This window comes from Oncorhynchus masou, chromosome 13 (genome assembly GCF_036934945.1).
Source record: "Oncorhynchus masou masou isolate Uvic2021 chromosome 13, UVic_Omas_1.1, whole genome shotgun sequence".
Lineage (NCBI taxonomy): Eukaryota > Metazoa > Chordata > Actinopteri > Salmoniformes > Salmonidae > Oncorhynchus > Oncorhynchus masou.
Genome location: NC_088224.1, coordinates 56,461,598 through 56,477,257, shown reverse-complemented (window position 1 = coordinate 56,477,257; position 15,660 = coordinate 56,461,598). Strand labels below are relative to the sequence as shown.

Sequence of the window (15,660 nt, the reverse complement as noted above, 5' to 3'; positions counted from 1 at the left end):
TAGTGAACACGTGACGACATTGATCAACAAAACATATCAACGGCAGATCAATCTGCATTACAGTGAGAAGATGTGTTTAGAAAAAAAACCCATAGACTTCATATTTTATGGTGGTTTATTCATGTACACAACAGTCTAAAAACAACACAGAAAGAGATTAAAACACATTACTTAATTAAGGAATCCACATTGGGGGTGGGGGGGGGGCAGTCTTTAGGGCAATCATTTCAAATGTGCACTTTGAAATATCTATTGACAAAACTACAAACAAAAATGGCAATTGATATAAAACTAAGTATTTTTGATCCTGGAATGAGAGATCATAGAGATTAACATTTGACAAGGATGGAATGTCTTCCCTTCTGCTGACAATATAAAATCTCACTAGTAGAGGACAAGCAAAACATTTACATTGATCATGGAATGGTAAGCAAGAACTGCACTGATTGATGACTGATTTATTGCTTTTGAGTATTTTTTTCATCTATATGGATTGCATCGCTCTCACCATGAAGAATCGTGGCGAAGAACATGTGATTACTCCGTTGGGGGTCAAAGCTCCTTGCTGAACGAATCCCATGCAGATCTAATCCTCTGTGTGTCGTCACACGTTTCCCACCTTTTTCTCTGGTGAATGATAACAGAAAAAAATGAAATGTATTAAAATATACATTTAAATCAGAACATTCATAGAAAACATTTGAATCAGTAGCATACATGGTGCTGACTGATAGTCTTCGATCTTTGTGAAGTGTTAGTATCACTCAAAGACTATTGGACAGATTCACAGCACATTCGACTTACTCCTTGAATCACAATATTGTAGACATGGCCCCTGACTGAAAACTGTGAATTGAACATGCAGGAAAAACTACTTTCATCGATAAACTGGTACCCCAGGGAGAAAGGTGCTTAATCTTGTTCCTAGACAGCCCAAGTGACACTTTGATTTAACTACTAATCCTTTGATTGACTAAACGTTATTGATGTCCTTTGAGCCTCTTTCCCTACAATAATGAAGTGGCCCTGTTATACACAGTGACCTGTCTGTGTGCTGTGACATGGATACCTGTGAGTAACCGTTTGGTCCAGTGGTTCTTTCCCTGACTATTTACATGCTTCATGTTACCTACTGCAGTGTCCTTAAAGGGATTTCAAAGTGTTGCATTGAAGTAGGTGAACGGCTTCCAGTATCACGTAACTACACTACGCTTCCACTTAAAGCTTCACCCAGCACCATATTTGTAAACGCTCAATGACAAAAACTGAGGTCAATATCACATGACCTTTTCTTGAACAGTTGGAAAATGAAAAGAACTTTCTGGACAACGGTCAAAAGTGTTCCCACTATTGGCACAATGAGAACACTTATTTATTTAAATTTTACCCCTTTTTTTCTCCCCAATTGTTTAGGAGCTACTATATTGTCTCATCGCTACAACTCCCGTACGTGCTCGGGAGAGACGAAGGTTGAAAGTCATGTGTCCTCCAATACACAAACCAACCAAGACGCACTGCTTCTTAACACAGCGCGATCCAACCCGGAAGCCAGCCGCACCAGTGTGTCGGAGGAAACACCGTGTGCACCTGGCAACCTTGGGTAGCACGCAGACGCTGCGCCCAGCCCACCACACGAGACAAGGATTTCCCTACCAGCCAAACCCTCCCTAACCCGGACGACACTAGGCCAATTGTGCGTCGCCCCACAGACCTCCCGGTCGCGGCCGGTTACGACAGAGCCTGGGCGCGAACCCAGAGTCTCTGGTGGCACAGCTGGCGCTGCAGTACAGCGCCCTTAACCACTGCGCCACCCAGGAGCCTGAGACCATTTTGACCATTGTCCAGAAAGTTCTTCTCATTTTTTAACTGTCCAGTGGCAGCTGACATAATTGTATGTACGGTGGATGCAGCAGCCTCATAGAACATCCTCTTCCGCGCTTCCTCTTGGTCATGTGGCTCAGCGTTGGCCTCTCCTGACTCAGAATGGGACCCTCCATTTTGAGGAATCCCCACCCCCTCTCAAAGCTAGTCCCTAGTTCTAATTTGGCCTGTGTCATCATGTTCTCTCTATTTTGCTGGAGGTCACCATCACCAGAGTCTATTTCTACTGCAAACTCACCAATTTGGGCAACTGCATTTCCTGTACCGAGGTTCAGCATCTTTGCGTCCTTCATGGAGTTTGTGTTTTCTTGTTTGGCCTCGTCTGTTGGTCCGTCTTTCTTCGGGGTCGTTTCATGATTGTGTATGGCGTCTTCTTCGGGCGTGCCGTTCGAGCACCCATTCTCACCGTTGATTTTCACCTCTGCCACAGGCTCTGCTGGTGCGGCGGGCTTAGCTGAGTTTGCCTTCTCTGGCTCAGGACCAGACAGTGTGCTCGTTGTGGGCTCCTTTGCCTCTCCGTCGGCGGCTGTGTGCTCATTGACCACCTGAACCTCTCCTTTGTCGTTGCTCTCGCCCTGGGCAGCGTCTGCTTCTCCCTGCCGGCTGTCAGACGTGCCAGCTGGGGCAGCCGCACCCTCTGTGTTCTTCGCCTCTCCGTCTTCTGCCTCCTCACCCTCTTTCGGAGCTCCATCTCCCTGGTCCACGCTGGTGCTTTTCCCCTTTCTCATGATGAAGTTTTTCAGCGAAACGGCACGGTTGAAGTGTGTACGCTTGGTCTTGGCCGACTTGGCCTGCTCTTTGCCTGCCTCTTCCGTCTGCTCGGCCAGTTCAGATGCGGCAGCACCTTCCTCCTCCCCACTGGCAGCCACCGTGTCTGCTGACCGCTTGGACTTGGGGATCACGCGTTTCTTGAAGGAGGTCCAGATCTCATCTGCGTGTTGGTTCATTGATTTGTGTGGGGCGGCGGTGGCTCCTTTTTCCTCCTCTCCGTCTGTGTTGGTCTTCTCCTGTGTTTCGCCGTCTACCTGTGCCTTGACTTCGTCTGTTTCAGGTGCAGCCGCTTCATCGTTCTCTGTGGGGTTTTCCTCCCCTTCCGCCTTCTCGCTCTTATCAGCTTTGCTGATGCCTACGACTGACGGGTCTCTCTTCAGCCCCTGGAATGTCCATGACCTTTTCAGTTTCCACCGTTTCTGGCCACTGGATTCTGAAGCCTTGGAGTCCAGTGTACTTGTGTCACCATGTGTGCCCCCAGATGCACCCTCGCTGCCCTCAGCGTCCTTAGACTCTTCTGTGCTCTTCTTGTGACTCTTCTGGGCCATAAGCTTCTTGAAGGAATGCCAGCGTTTCATGTGTTTGGTCGCTGCACTAGAGGCAGGCTTCTCTGACTCTTCTGCTGCCGGGGCATCTTCCAATGTGTCCACTGTGGCATTGAGGGCCTCAGGGTCCTCTAACCTGTCCAAGGATTTGGATCGGACCTTCACCTGGTTCTCCGGCACTTTCTCATTGGTCTGGTCCTCTGCCACTGCCTCTGTGCCATTGGCTGCCGGCTCTTCTGCTTGGGCAGAGGCCTTTTTCTGCTCTGTGTTGCCCTCTCCATTAGCCTCCACAGCCTCAGTGCTCTGCTCCTTCTTCTTCTTCCCTCCCATGACTTTTCCCAGTCCACTCTTATTCAGGAAGGAAGAGAAAATATTCTCAGATGCCTGTTTAGCTTTGCCATCGGCCGGCTGCTCTGTGCTCTCTGTGGTCTCTCCGGCAGGTTGTACCTCTTCGGGTGGAGACGTGACAGCCTCTGTGACAGTGTCGGAGTTTGTGGGCTCCACCTCTGTTTTGGTCTCGGTGGTGGTGGTGCCATCTTCCTGTACAGGTGCTGCACATGCATCTGTCGCCGCCATATCCGCAAAAAGGTGTCTGTGCCGTTATATCCCCTCTTTTTCTTCAGTAGTTCAGGTTAGTTCCGTTTGTGCTTGAATGGACTGAGTTCATTGATCACGAGCTGACACGTATGGCAGTATACCCATCCAACTTCCCTTTGGAGAGGAGGACCTCTGCATCATATTCCGTGGTGAGAATGGGGGCCACGAACCTGGTGGAAATGAAATGAGAAAGGATTCAATGTATAAATCAACAACACAGACAGTCCATTACTTAGTCTAGGGTACTCCAGACAGAGCAGATGCAATACACACTGCATCTCTACAACAGCAAAGCTCTGCTCAAAAGGATTTAAAGCCAATGCATCCAACCACAAACCAACATAATGTAACGTGACAAATTATACGTGAGAGGTGATGGGTAATTTGAAGAATGTGGAAATGACATGTATGGCCCAGAGCACTCAGAGGGGAATAAACACAGGGCATAACATGCCCCAGATAATCTCATGTTGCCACAAGGGTTTGACTCCTGTCACCTAGAGGCTAGAGAGCATTGCTGTTTAGAAAGTGGATCAGTGGTTTTGTTTAGTATTCAGCACCATTTGAAGGGTTTATGTCTGGGCTTTAGTATCCAGGAAAAACAAGCTGACATTCTAGATAGTATGCTTAAACAATAACATGCAATGACAGCAGAGGCGAGTGAAAATCTAAATTCTTCAGCAAATCTCCATAATGGAAAATGACAAAGAAAAAGGCATAGCTAATTTTAAAACATCTATTGCTTGAAGACAAAATGTCTGCTTCCAAAGTAAAAGCCACCTTGATAAAAAAAAATGTATCTGGGAAAGTGTTTATAAATGCATCATAACATCATTACAAGGTTATAGGCAAAACAGAAACGAACAAATGCCCTATTTTCTCTGGCCATGATTTTCTATAGACTCGACCCCCCTTATAATAGACATCTCTTCACCCACAGACAACCCCTTTATCTCATATTGTGTTTTGGAGCACTGCCCTTGTTTTCCAGTCTGCATTGGGTTATTTTGCAACGTAGCAATGTCATCCATGGTTAAGCTATCTTTATAGATTATTACCGATTTCACGTTCTCTCCGAATCATCCATCTGAGAATGTGAAATAAATTCTCTCTCCAATCTAAAACACCAGAGGTGCACCTTATGATATCGGCTCGTCATACTTTGGCATATTCGATGATTCAAACGGTGCATGTGACGTAAAATGAATACAGCAACATACATTGTAATACAAGTTTCTTGTATTTCGAGAAAGGAGCACGATACCAATAACACATTTTAATCTGATTTCCCAGTTAGGTTACTACTGCGTGCAAATGTGAGTCTGTGGAGGGAGTGGAGACCACGCTTGCACGTCCTGCCACAAGGACAATCGCGCGCTTTAGCCTTTTTGTCCGGTTTTCATCCGAGTACTCTATTCCCCCTTTGTTATGTTAAACCGGCAGTGAGAGCGAGGGGGTTTAAGATGCCCCAGCGATTGAGTTTAGCTGTGAGCTCCAATCATGCGCTGCAGAAATAGAACATAATTTTAATGAGGGAGAGACCGAGAGGGGGGGGGGGGTCGTGAACAACAGTGTGAGCAACAATAGGGGCCTCGGCAGTTCGCATTCAAAATAAAGGTACCCCATTGAAACGAATGCAAATAGATAACAAAATAGTGGAATCATGCCACAATTGGACTAGATTTTTGTGGGCGAATGTTGTTATATAAAGTCAACAAAAGGACAATTATTAGTTTACCCCCCCCCCCACCCCCCCGATCCAGACCATACTTGCTCAAACAAAAATAGCTTAGGTTATGGGAAAAATATTTCACAGATGGTACAATGATTCTCTACATTTTGTCACGTAAACTCAAATTAGGTGAACTTAAGAGTTTCAGCAACCAGGAAATGGCAGAGCGATTTCTTTATAGTGTAACTAACTAAGTAGGCAATGCATTTGACTGTCCTCTGACTCGGAGAGGTGCAGGGGCTGCCTTAAATTGACATCCACGGAGCTTGGGGAACAGTGGGTTAACTGCCCTGTTCAAGAGCAGAACAACATAATTTTTTATTTTACCTTATCAGCTCGGGGATTCGATCCAGAAACCTTTCGGTTACTGACCAAACACTCCTACCTCCAGGCCACCTGTCACCCCATGTAGGCTTTGGGGTATTTGTACTTTACTATTTACTAGGGATGCACCGATATTAGATTTTTGGCCGATACCAATATCCAATATAGTTTTTTTTGTCAAGTAGCTCACAGATGTGCATTTCAACTAGAGGTCGACCACTTAATCAGAATGGCCGATTAATTAGGGCCGATTTCAAGTTTTCATAACAATCAGTAATCTGCATTTTTGGACACCGATTATATTGCACTCCAAGAGGAGACTGCATGGCAGGCTGACTACCTTTTACACGAGTGCAGCAAGAGCCAAGGTAAGTTGCTAGCTAGCATTAAACTTAACTTATAAAAAACAATCAATCAATCTTAACATAATCACTAGTTGAACTAGTACTATCATCAACCATGTGTAGTTTATCTAGCTTGTCCTGTTAATTTATCGAATCACAGCCTATTTCGCCAAACAGGTGATGATTTAACAAGCGCATTCGCGAAAAAAAGCACTGTCGTTGCACCAATGTGATCGTAACCATAAACATCAATGCCTTTTATAAAATCAATACACATATATATATTTTAAAACCTGCATATTTAGTTAATATTGCCTGCTAACATTAATTTCTTTTAGCTAGGGAAATTGTGTCACTTCTCTTGCGTTCTGTGCAAACAGAGTCTGGGTATATGCAGCATTTTGGGCCGCCTGGCTCGTTGCAAACTGTGTGAAGACCATTTCTTTCTAACAAAGACCGTAATTAATTTGCCGGAATTGTACATAATTATGACATAACGTTGAAGATTGTACAATGTAACAGCAATATTTAGACTTAGGGATGCCACCCGCTAGATAAAATACGGAACGGTTCCGTATTTCACTGAAAGAATATAAGTTTGGTTTTCGAAATGATAGCCTCCGGATTTTACCATATTAATGACCGAAGGCTCGTATTTCTGTGTGTTATATTATAATTAGGTCTATGATTGGATATAACAGTCTGACTGAGCGATGGTAGGCAGCAGCAGGCTCATAAGCATTCATTCAAACACCACTTTCCTGCATTTACCAGTAGCTCTTCGCTGTGCTTCAAGCATTGCGCTGTTTACGACTCCAAGCCTATAAACTCCTGAGATTAGAATGGTAATACTATAGTGCCTATAAGAACATCCAATAGTCAAAGGTATATGAAATACAAATGGTAGAGAGAAATAGTCCTATAATTCCTATAATAACTACAACCTCTTACCAGGGAATATTGAAGACTCGTGTTAAAAGGAACCACCAGCTTTCATATGTTCTCATGTTCTGAGCGAGGAACTTAAACGTTAGCTTTTTACATGGCAATTATTTTGCATTATTTAAACCAAATTGAACATGTTTCATTATTTATCTGCGACTAAATAGATTTTATTGATGTATTAAGTTAAAATAAAAGTGTTCATTCAGTATTGTTGTAATTGTCATTATTATTATTATCATATATATATATTGGCCGATTAATTTTTTGGTCCTCCAATAATCTGTATCGGCGGTGAAAAATCATAATCGTCGACCTCTAATTTCAACAATACTGTAACTCCGGTAGGGCAACATCTGAAAAATAGCGCCTACTTGGTTAGTGTGTACTGGGGCTCGAGGTACTCGACCAGTCAGCGAAAGCCAACATCATCCACGACAGAGAACAGTTGATTGTCAAGGGCAATGAAAAGCCATCATCTTGACAATGGATTTCACCTTTGAGTTTTTTTACTCTTTCAAATGACTGCTCGACTAGTTGTTGGAAGTGTCCGCTTAGTAATTTTCTGCCTTTGCTCTGTGTAACACTGTATTTTCCGTGGCGTCATTACGTCATCTACCTACGTTATATAGATTGTCTACATCCCTGTTAGTGAGCATTTCTCATTTGCCAAGATAATCTATCCACCTGACAGGTGTGATATATCAAGAAGCTGATTAAACAGCATGATCATTACACAACTGCAGCTTGTGCTGGGGGACAATAAAAGGCCACTCTAAAATGTGAAGTTTTGTCACACAACACAATGCCACAAGTTGAGGGAGTGTGCAATTGGCATGCTGACTGCAGTATGTCTGCACAACCAAAGAATTTCTGCACAATCTGTCAGAAACCGTCTCAGGGAAGCTCAATGGGCCGACTTCAATGGGGAAATGCTCACCTTTTCAACTGTACTGGGCAGATGGCAGACAGTGTATGCACTCGTGTGGACGAGCGGTTCTCTGATGTCAACATTTTGAACAGAGTGACCCATGGTGGCGGTGGGGTTATGGCATGCATAAGCTAAGGACAACAAACACAATTGCATTTTATCGATGGCAATTTGAATGCACAGAGATACCGTGACGAGATCCTGAGGCTCATTGTCATTCATTCATCTGCCTCCATCAACTTATGTTTCAGCATGATAATGCACGGCCCCATGTCGCAAAAATCTGTACACAATTCCTGGAAGCAGAAAATGTCTCAGTTCATCCATGGCCTGCATACTCACCAGACATGTCACCCATTGAGCATGTTTGGGATGCTCTGGATCAACGTGTACGACAGCGTGTTCCAGTTCCCGCCAATATCCAGTTACTTTGTACAGCCAAATGTGTCACGCTGCATGAAGCAAATGGGGGTCACACAATTTTTATCCACACCCCCTACCTTTTTTAAGGCATCGTCCAACAGATGCATATCTGTATTCCCAGTCATGTGAAAACCTTACGATAAGGCCTAATGAATTTATTTAAATTGACTGACTTGCATAAACAATGCAAAAAAAGCTAAAAGTAACCCAAGCATAAACAATGCAAAAAAGCTAAATATAACCCAAGGTTACTCATTAAGTACAAAACTAAGAAACAAAACAATAAACCCTGCTCCTAAAACCATGGCACACCAGCCCCGTAACTCAGTAAAACACTCGAAATTGTTGCATGTTGCGTTTACATTTTTGTTCAGGATATAAGAAATTTTACTCAAGTATGAAAATGTTGTAGTTTTTCCACCACTGATATTTATATATGCACTGCACAACCTATGGATTCTGAACCCATTAAATTGGGTACCGGCCTACCCAGTGACACAGACACAGAACACAACTCTGTAGAGTTTACACAAATATTAGCGTCTTAGCTCTTATTGACTGGGGAAAAGCACCTCCCCAGTTAGTCTATCATACATATTGAAACTCATATTGCACTCTACAGCCTAACCCAGCGTTTCTCAAACTTGGTAACCCAAAGGTTGCACATCTTGGTTTTGGCCCTAACACTAGACAGCTGATTCAAATTATCAAAGCTTCGTGATTAGTTGAATCAGCTGTGTTGTACTAGGGCAAAAACTAAAACGTGCACCCAGTGGGATCCTGAGGAACGAGTTTGGGAAACCCTGGCCTAACCTATGGATTGTGCACCCATAAAATTTATCAGCCTACTCAGTGACACCCACAGAACAAAAATCTGTAGAATTTACACACATATTAGCGTCTTAGTACATACATATTAGCGTCTTTTGCGCAATACAAGCCAAGTTGGGAGTTGATTTTCTACAGTCAAAGTCCCGCAATAAGAGCTAAGATGATAATATTTGTGTAAAATCTACAGAGTTATGTTCTGTGCGTGTCACTGGGCATGCTGATACCCCATTTCATGGTTGCACAATCCATAGATTAAGCTGTACAGTGCATATTAGTTGAATGTAGTCCAATTGTGGCAGGATTCCACTATTTGTACACATTTCAATTGGGGGACTTTTATTTTGAAAGCAAACCGCCGATGCCACTGTTGTTGCTCACGCTAATGTTTTTCACGACACACTGGTGAAAAAGCCAATGCATATGCTTGAGACAGCAGGTGCCCGTGCTTTTCAAACACTCATTTGCATTGCTAATGTAACAAAGCCACACAAGCCCAGTTTTGTGCTAGCCTACAATAAACGTCTACCGAATTATTTTAAATGTATGTTTTCCTCTAGAAATGTTTGGGCTATTGCCTATGTAAGGGAATTCAACCCGTTAATTTAACCACAACAACAGAAATTATTTCCTAGTTGTAGCCAAGACGCATTCCGAACAATAGATGGGCTGGCCTACGGAGAAACATTTACGCGTTATAACGCGGGACAGCTATCATCACTGGCAAAAGTCATGTCGAGGGAAAAAAATGCGTTGTAGCCATCTTTTCGATGAATGAGTCAATATTACATTCATATAATCCTGGAATCAACACATGCGTGATTAGTAATATGAAATCCTCACTGATAAAAAAAAACAACAACAGCGCCACATTCCCAACAAATCCAGCGCTTGTCTATTGTGAAGCTCATAGACTAGGCTACACATTCTCTTATAATGTTTTCCCTCTCGTGAGAGATCACATTTGTAAAACGTAATTAAGGTCCTACTTGGCCCCGTTAAAATTCACACTTGAATGCCCTTAAATTATAACGTGTAAGGAGGCAGTCTGGCGAATGGGAGTGGAAGTTGATTTAATGAGGAGCCTCAGGTCTCAGCCACCAAAGTACGTTTTGGAGCGCACAATTGTCTTCCCAAACAAGTGTCTATCGAACCAAAGCAATGCCAGAAAAAGACAAACATTTAATTTACGTAGGCTATCCAGAGTTGAGATGCACCGAGCGCGCACGTATCACCCATCAACAGCCTGTTCATAGTCCCTCAACGTTGAGATCCTTCAACAAAAACCAAGCTTTGCTGCCCATCCAAGATCTTCATCATCAATAGCCATATTGTATGACTATAAAGGTTAATTAAACGGTAAATGTAAATCACATAAATTAATCATCATATGCATTTAATAGCTTATTTAACAAACAGGCTATAATGAAAAAAACGAATAATCTCTGCAAACCTTGTTTCGTGTGGCTAAATCCGTTTCTGTGTGCGGGAGAAAGGTAATAAACTGCTCCAGACGGGAAAAGACACAAACTAAATCCCTGCTCGCATCCTCATGCCTTGAAGCAGCCAACCCAGTGTGGAGAATTGCGCGGGGACGTGAGGGTCGCGTTGGTATTAACAGACGCGCAGCTGCGGCTCCGCAAATACAGACCATCTATCTAACCAGTTGCCCTTAGCAACCATGGAGATCACCCACCCCACCCCCACTACTAAGCGGGTTAATTTTAGTAATTTAACCTTTATTTAACTAGGCAAGAGAGTTAGAGTACGGTTCGGATGTTTCCCCTCAGTAATTTGCCCATTTAGAGCGAAGATCCACTTGCATTTGATATGCGTAAAATTGTGTGATTTAAAGCGCAAAACCGTGTAATCTTAGGACAGGTTATCCTCCCATGTGCTCCCATTCCCATAATTTTGGTGTGCAGCCAACCGTTGCTTTGTATCTTAGTCTTGAACTCATGTGACTTGGGAACAATGGCCCTTCAAGCACATGAAGAACAATTGACACCTGGAGTGGATAAACTGTCCACTGAAAAGTAAATTAATTTTATCAATCACAATGTCCACCACCAATTAAATACAGAGGAAAAGCCCTTTAATTACATGATTTTTCTTCTTCTGGAAACCATATCTTGATTCCACATGATGTATCCGCCTTCGCCTCACCAATCAGCATTGTTCAGCCATGTTGGAGAGCAAAGTGGCCATTTGCTTGCCACACAGTGAGACAGCAACACAGAAGACAAATGAAGGTGTATGGAGAGAAATAGCCAATCACAAAAATTCCATCAGTGGGCCTGGGGCGCCAGGGCAGAGGGAGGATGCAGTGGAACATTGTGCTGTGGGCTCAGGCAGTCTGTATGGATGCCATCATATCTGTCTGTGCCTATCCGTTTTCATATTGGACAATATTTGTCCCCTGGATAGAGTAAATTGTGCACTGCACTGGAAAAGCATCGCTGCGTGATTCATATTTTATAAGACAGTACATCTGCGAGGACTTGGTCTCTTTCGTTCCCCGAGCCTTCATTTCCTGGTGGGGGATGCCAGCGTGTCTATCTGTGCAGGCTAGGCTACACTGCTGGCTTTGAGTCAACCATTAAATGGATGCCTTGCTAAGGGCACAGGGGGCATGGTGCAGCCGAGCTAGCCCTGTGTCATGCATGGCTCCATGTGAAATCCTCTCCTTATATGGGATGTTGCATGGTGCATCAAAGGGTTTAAGAAAGGTGCAGACATTAGCTGAAGCGGGAATTCAGAATGTTACCAAAGTTTGGCACAATAAATAATTTGGTGGGCATGGCTTGGTAGGGTGGAGGATGGCGCCTCTGTTACAGTAGGTGGAGTTGCTACCATCTATGCTTCCTCAACAACAATACACAGTGGCTCTTCCCAGTAGCCCTCAGTTAGCTGTTCTTTTTGGGGTGGTCATTTATCTCCAGAGTGGGATGTTTGTCTTTTGTGTGGGATCACCGGCTAGAACTGCTGGCTCTCCTATGCCTCTGACCAGCTTAGGCAGGTAGGAGCCAACGTGCCTGAAATATTTCATCGTTCCTTTCCCTCCATCACTGGCTGATCCAATCAGAGAATACATTATTTTCAGCCGCTATCCGAGTGAGCAAATCCCAATGTCATTTGGATGTCGCAGACAGGCAGAGGGAAAGCTGTCTGTGCCTGGAGAGGCTCTTGCCGCCTCTGGTGACGTGTGTGTAGGGTAATGACATATTTTCCATTCAAGGGCTTGATCATAAATAACACCCATTCAGATGCACCACTACATTCCAGTCATTTAGCAGAAACTCTTATCCAGTGATTTACAGGAGTAATTAGGGTTAAGTGCCTCACTCAATGGCACACCAGATTTTTCACCTAGTCAGCTCAGGGATTCGAACCATCAACCTTTCAGTTACTGGCCTAAAGCTCTTAACCGCTAGGCTACCTGTCACCATAACAGTCAGTACAAATTAAGTACCAACCTACAAGGAATGGGAGCTTTGAACAGTGTCAAAGTAATGGCTTTAGTTTTTGGCATTCTGTATCGGATGTCTGTCTGCTCTCAGACCCAGACATCCCACAGCCAGCAGACAGCAGAATCCCTACAGGGACTGAAACATAAAAACAAATGTCCCCCAAGCGGAGGGATTTCAGTGTGAACACATTTAAGTGAAGCCTCACTAATGCCAGGCGACAGCGTGTGCATGTATGTCAGGCTCACACTTCCTGTCAACTCCATTTCCCGGTCTCTTGTCCAGGGCAACAAGGTCTTATTTTAAGAAGCCGGTTTCTGCAGCCTGATGACCAGCACGTGCTCTGACACCCAGCCTTAAACACACTGGCTGCCAGCGCCTCCGAGCCAATCTAATTGCATCTGCAGCCCCTTCATTTACTGCAAATAGATTTACAATAGGCCGACATCACTATCTATAAAAGTATGGTGTTAGAAGGATTAAGCCTTCCATTTAATCAATGTGGACTGTAGAAACAATAACGAACAATAGGAAGACCATGAAGGAGGAGTCAGGGTTAAAAAGAAGGGGGGGGGGTTACTTTTCAATGCCTGTGCTTTGATGCATGCCTCGGTCGGCCTCCGAATATTTCTCACAAGACATCCATTCAGACGAATTACAACAGAGTGGAGGCGATAGGGAAGGGTGAATTTATCTGGGCTAACAGTCATTGTCAACTGAAGTAGCCTCGGCACTGCAATGAAAGAGTGCTCAAAATCGTATCCATCTTAGGAGAGAGCAAGGCAGTGCAAAGATATGTTTTTTCATCTGGCCGATTTGAGGCATCCATTAGCATTTAGACCGAAAATGTTTGGGTTTTGATGTGCGCAGTCCTCCACTCTCTTTTTGGGTCCATTTAGGTAATGGCACTTTCCACGGTACATTAATCTGTGTAATTAGGTTTGAGCCACACTCTCCTCTGAAACAGATCGTGACGGGCCATGGTACCTCTTATTTGTTGCAGTTCCTGCCCTGGAGGAAGATATGTGGAATGCTTTATTCTTTTTTATCATCTGAATTCAGTGCTCATCGAGAGCAGGGAGGAAGCAATGGAGTACATGACTGTTTGACAATGTTGACTGATGGACCCGCTGATGTACTGTGATTCACTGATGAGGCAAATATGGAACACACCTCTGGTTATCTATCCAAATGAGGGAGGTGGTTTGCTTCCTCTGCGTTGTCAGACCATCCCAATCAACCTTCCAATCATTGGTTTGTCTGATTATGGGTTAAACCATAGACTATCATCCCATACCTCAACCAATGGCCACTTCAGAGTTCATCCGCACCAAAAAGGATGCCATGACTGTGTCTTCACACATCCATCCATCACCACCTGTAGGTGTCTTATGGGCACGTCTCCCCTCGTCGGTGTTCACAATGCATTTAGATACTTCATCTGGATGTCCAGGGAATGGTCCACACACACAGCACAGAAAGCTGACCTTTCTAGATGTGCCGACTGGTTGTGTCGCTCACAGCGGAGGCCACGTTGACACCACTGCTCATGCATGGGAGACTTTGGCGTTGCAGCTGTCATAGCCACCCAATACTACAACAATCCTGTCCTGAAGTGATGCCTTCCCAGGGATTTCCCTATAATCTCTTTATGTGTGCACAACCTGTCAATCTCAATCATGGCTGTTGTTGTGCCAGCCTCCCGCTGAGGGTTGGATGGGAGGGGTGTGATGTGGGGCCCTGGCCAATGGTGATCCATTCTGTCGATTAGCTGCATGCTATCTCCCCCCACCAGTGCTAGGCTGAGGGCAGAGATACGATGGGGACCAACTATGGATTTAGCCATTGTGACATAGGGTTGGGGACCTGTCACAGAATACCTATGGAACAGAGCTACACAACTGTGAAACACCATTTTGTTAGTCAATCCCTCTGCCAAACCTAGTGGATGTGAAAAACCTCTTTCCACAGGTGGGGAACATGTAAACCCTGTGCCCTAAATCTCAGGAGGTCAACATGTGTGTATTCCTCCAACACTTGATATTTTCATTAGCTTAGTTGTAACCAGTAGTGTAAAGTACTTAAATAAAAATACTTTAAAGTATTTTTTGGGGGTATCTATACTTTCCTATTTATATTTTTGCCAACTTTTACTTCACTACATTCCAAAAGAAAATGTACTTTTTACTCCATACATTTTCCCTGACACCCAAAACTACTTGTTCAATTTTATTTATTTTTTACCTTTATTTAACTAGCCAAGTCAGTTAAGAACAAATTCTTATTTTCAATAACGGTCTAGGAACAGTGGGTTAACTGCCTGTTCTGGGGCAGAACGACAGATTTGTACCTTGTCAGCTCGGGGGTTTGAACTTGCAACCTTACGGTTACAAGCCCAAAGCTCTAACCACTAGGCGGTAGCGGCCATCCTGTCTCCTCTTTGCAGGACAGAAAATGGTCCAATTCGCACACTTACCAAGAGAAAATCCCTGGTCATCCATACTGCCGCCGATCTGGCGGACTCACTAAACACAAATGCTTTGTAAATTATGTCTGTCTGAGTGTTGCAGTGTGACCCTGGCTATCCATAAATTAAAAATAAAATTGTGCCATCTGGTTTGCTTAAAGGAATTTAAAATTTGTACTTTTAATACTTAAGTATATATAAAACCACACACTTTTAGACTTACTCAAGTAGTTTTACCGGATGACTTTCACTTTTGAGTCATTTTCTATTAAGGCATCTCTACTTTTACTCAAGTATGACAATTGAGTACTTTTTTTCCAACATTGTGTGTAGTGCAGAAAGCAGGATGAAGGAGTTCCTCTCACTAAATATCCTGACAACTAGCCAAGTGAGCCAGCATGACAACAC

The 15,660-nt window shown here is 43.9% G+C and overlaps 1 protein-coding gene across 1 annotated transcript; it reads right to left on the bottom strand.

Moving 5' to 3' along the window:
- Positions 1-101: 101 nt before the first annotated feature.
- si:ch211-137a8.4 (retinitis pigmentosa 1-like 1 protein) lies at positions 102-10,915 on the bottom strand. Its single transcript, XM_064984363.1, has 3 exons — positions 10,772-10,915; positions 2,120-3,964; positions 102-627 (listed from the first exon to the last, which is right to left on the bottom strand). The coding sequence occupies exons 2-3, from the start codon at positions 3,771-3,773 to the stop codon at positions 605-607; spliced, it is 1,677 nt and encodes a 558-aa protein (XP_064840435.1). The 5' UTR covers positions 3,774-3,964; positions 10,772-10,915; the 3' UTR covers positions 102-604.
- Positions 10,916-15,660: the final 4,745 nt, after the last annotated feature.

Excerpts from the sequence above, each read along its gene's own strand:
- si:ch211-137a8.4 (XM_064984363.1), bottom strand. The coding sequence starts at position 3,773 with ATGGCGGCGACAGATGCATGTGCAGCACCTGTACAGGAAGATGGCACC. Across the intron at positions 628-2,119 it reads AAATGCAGTTGCCCAAATTG|AGAAAAAGGTGGGAAACGTG; the intron begins GTGAGTTTGCAG and ends ATCATTCACCAG.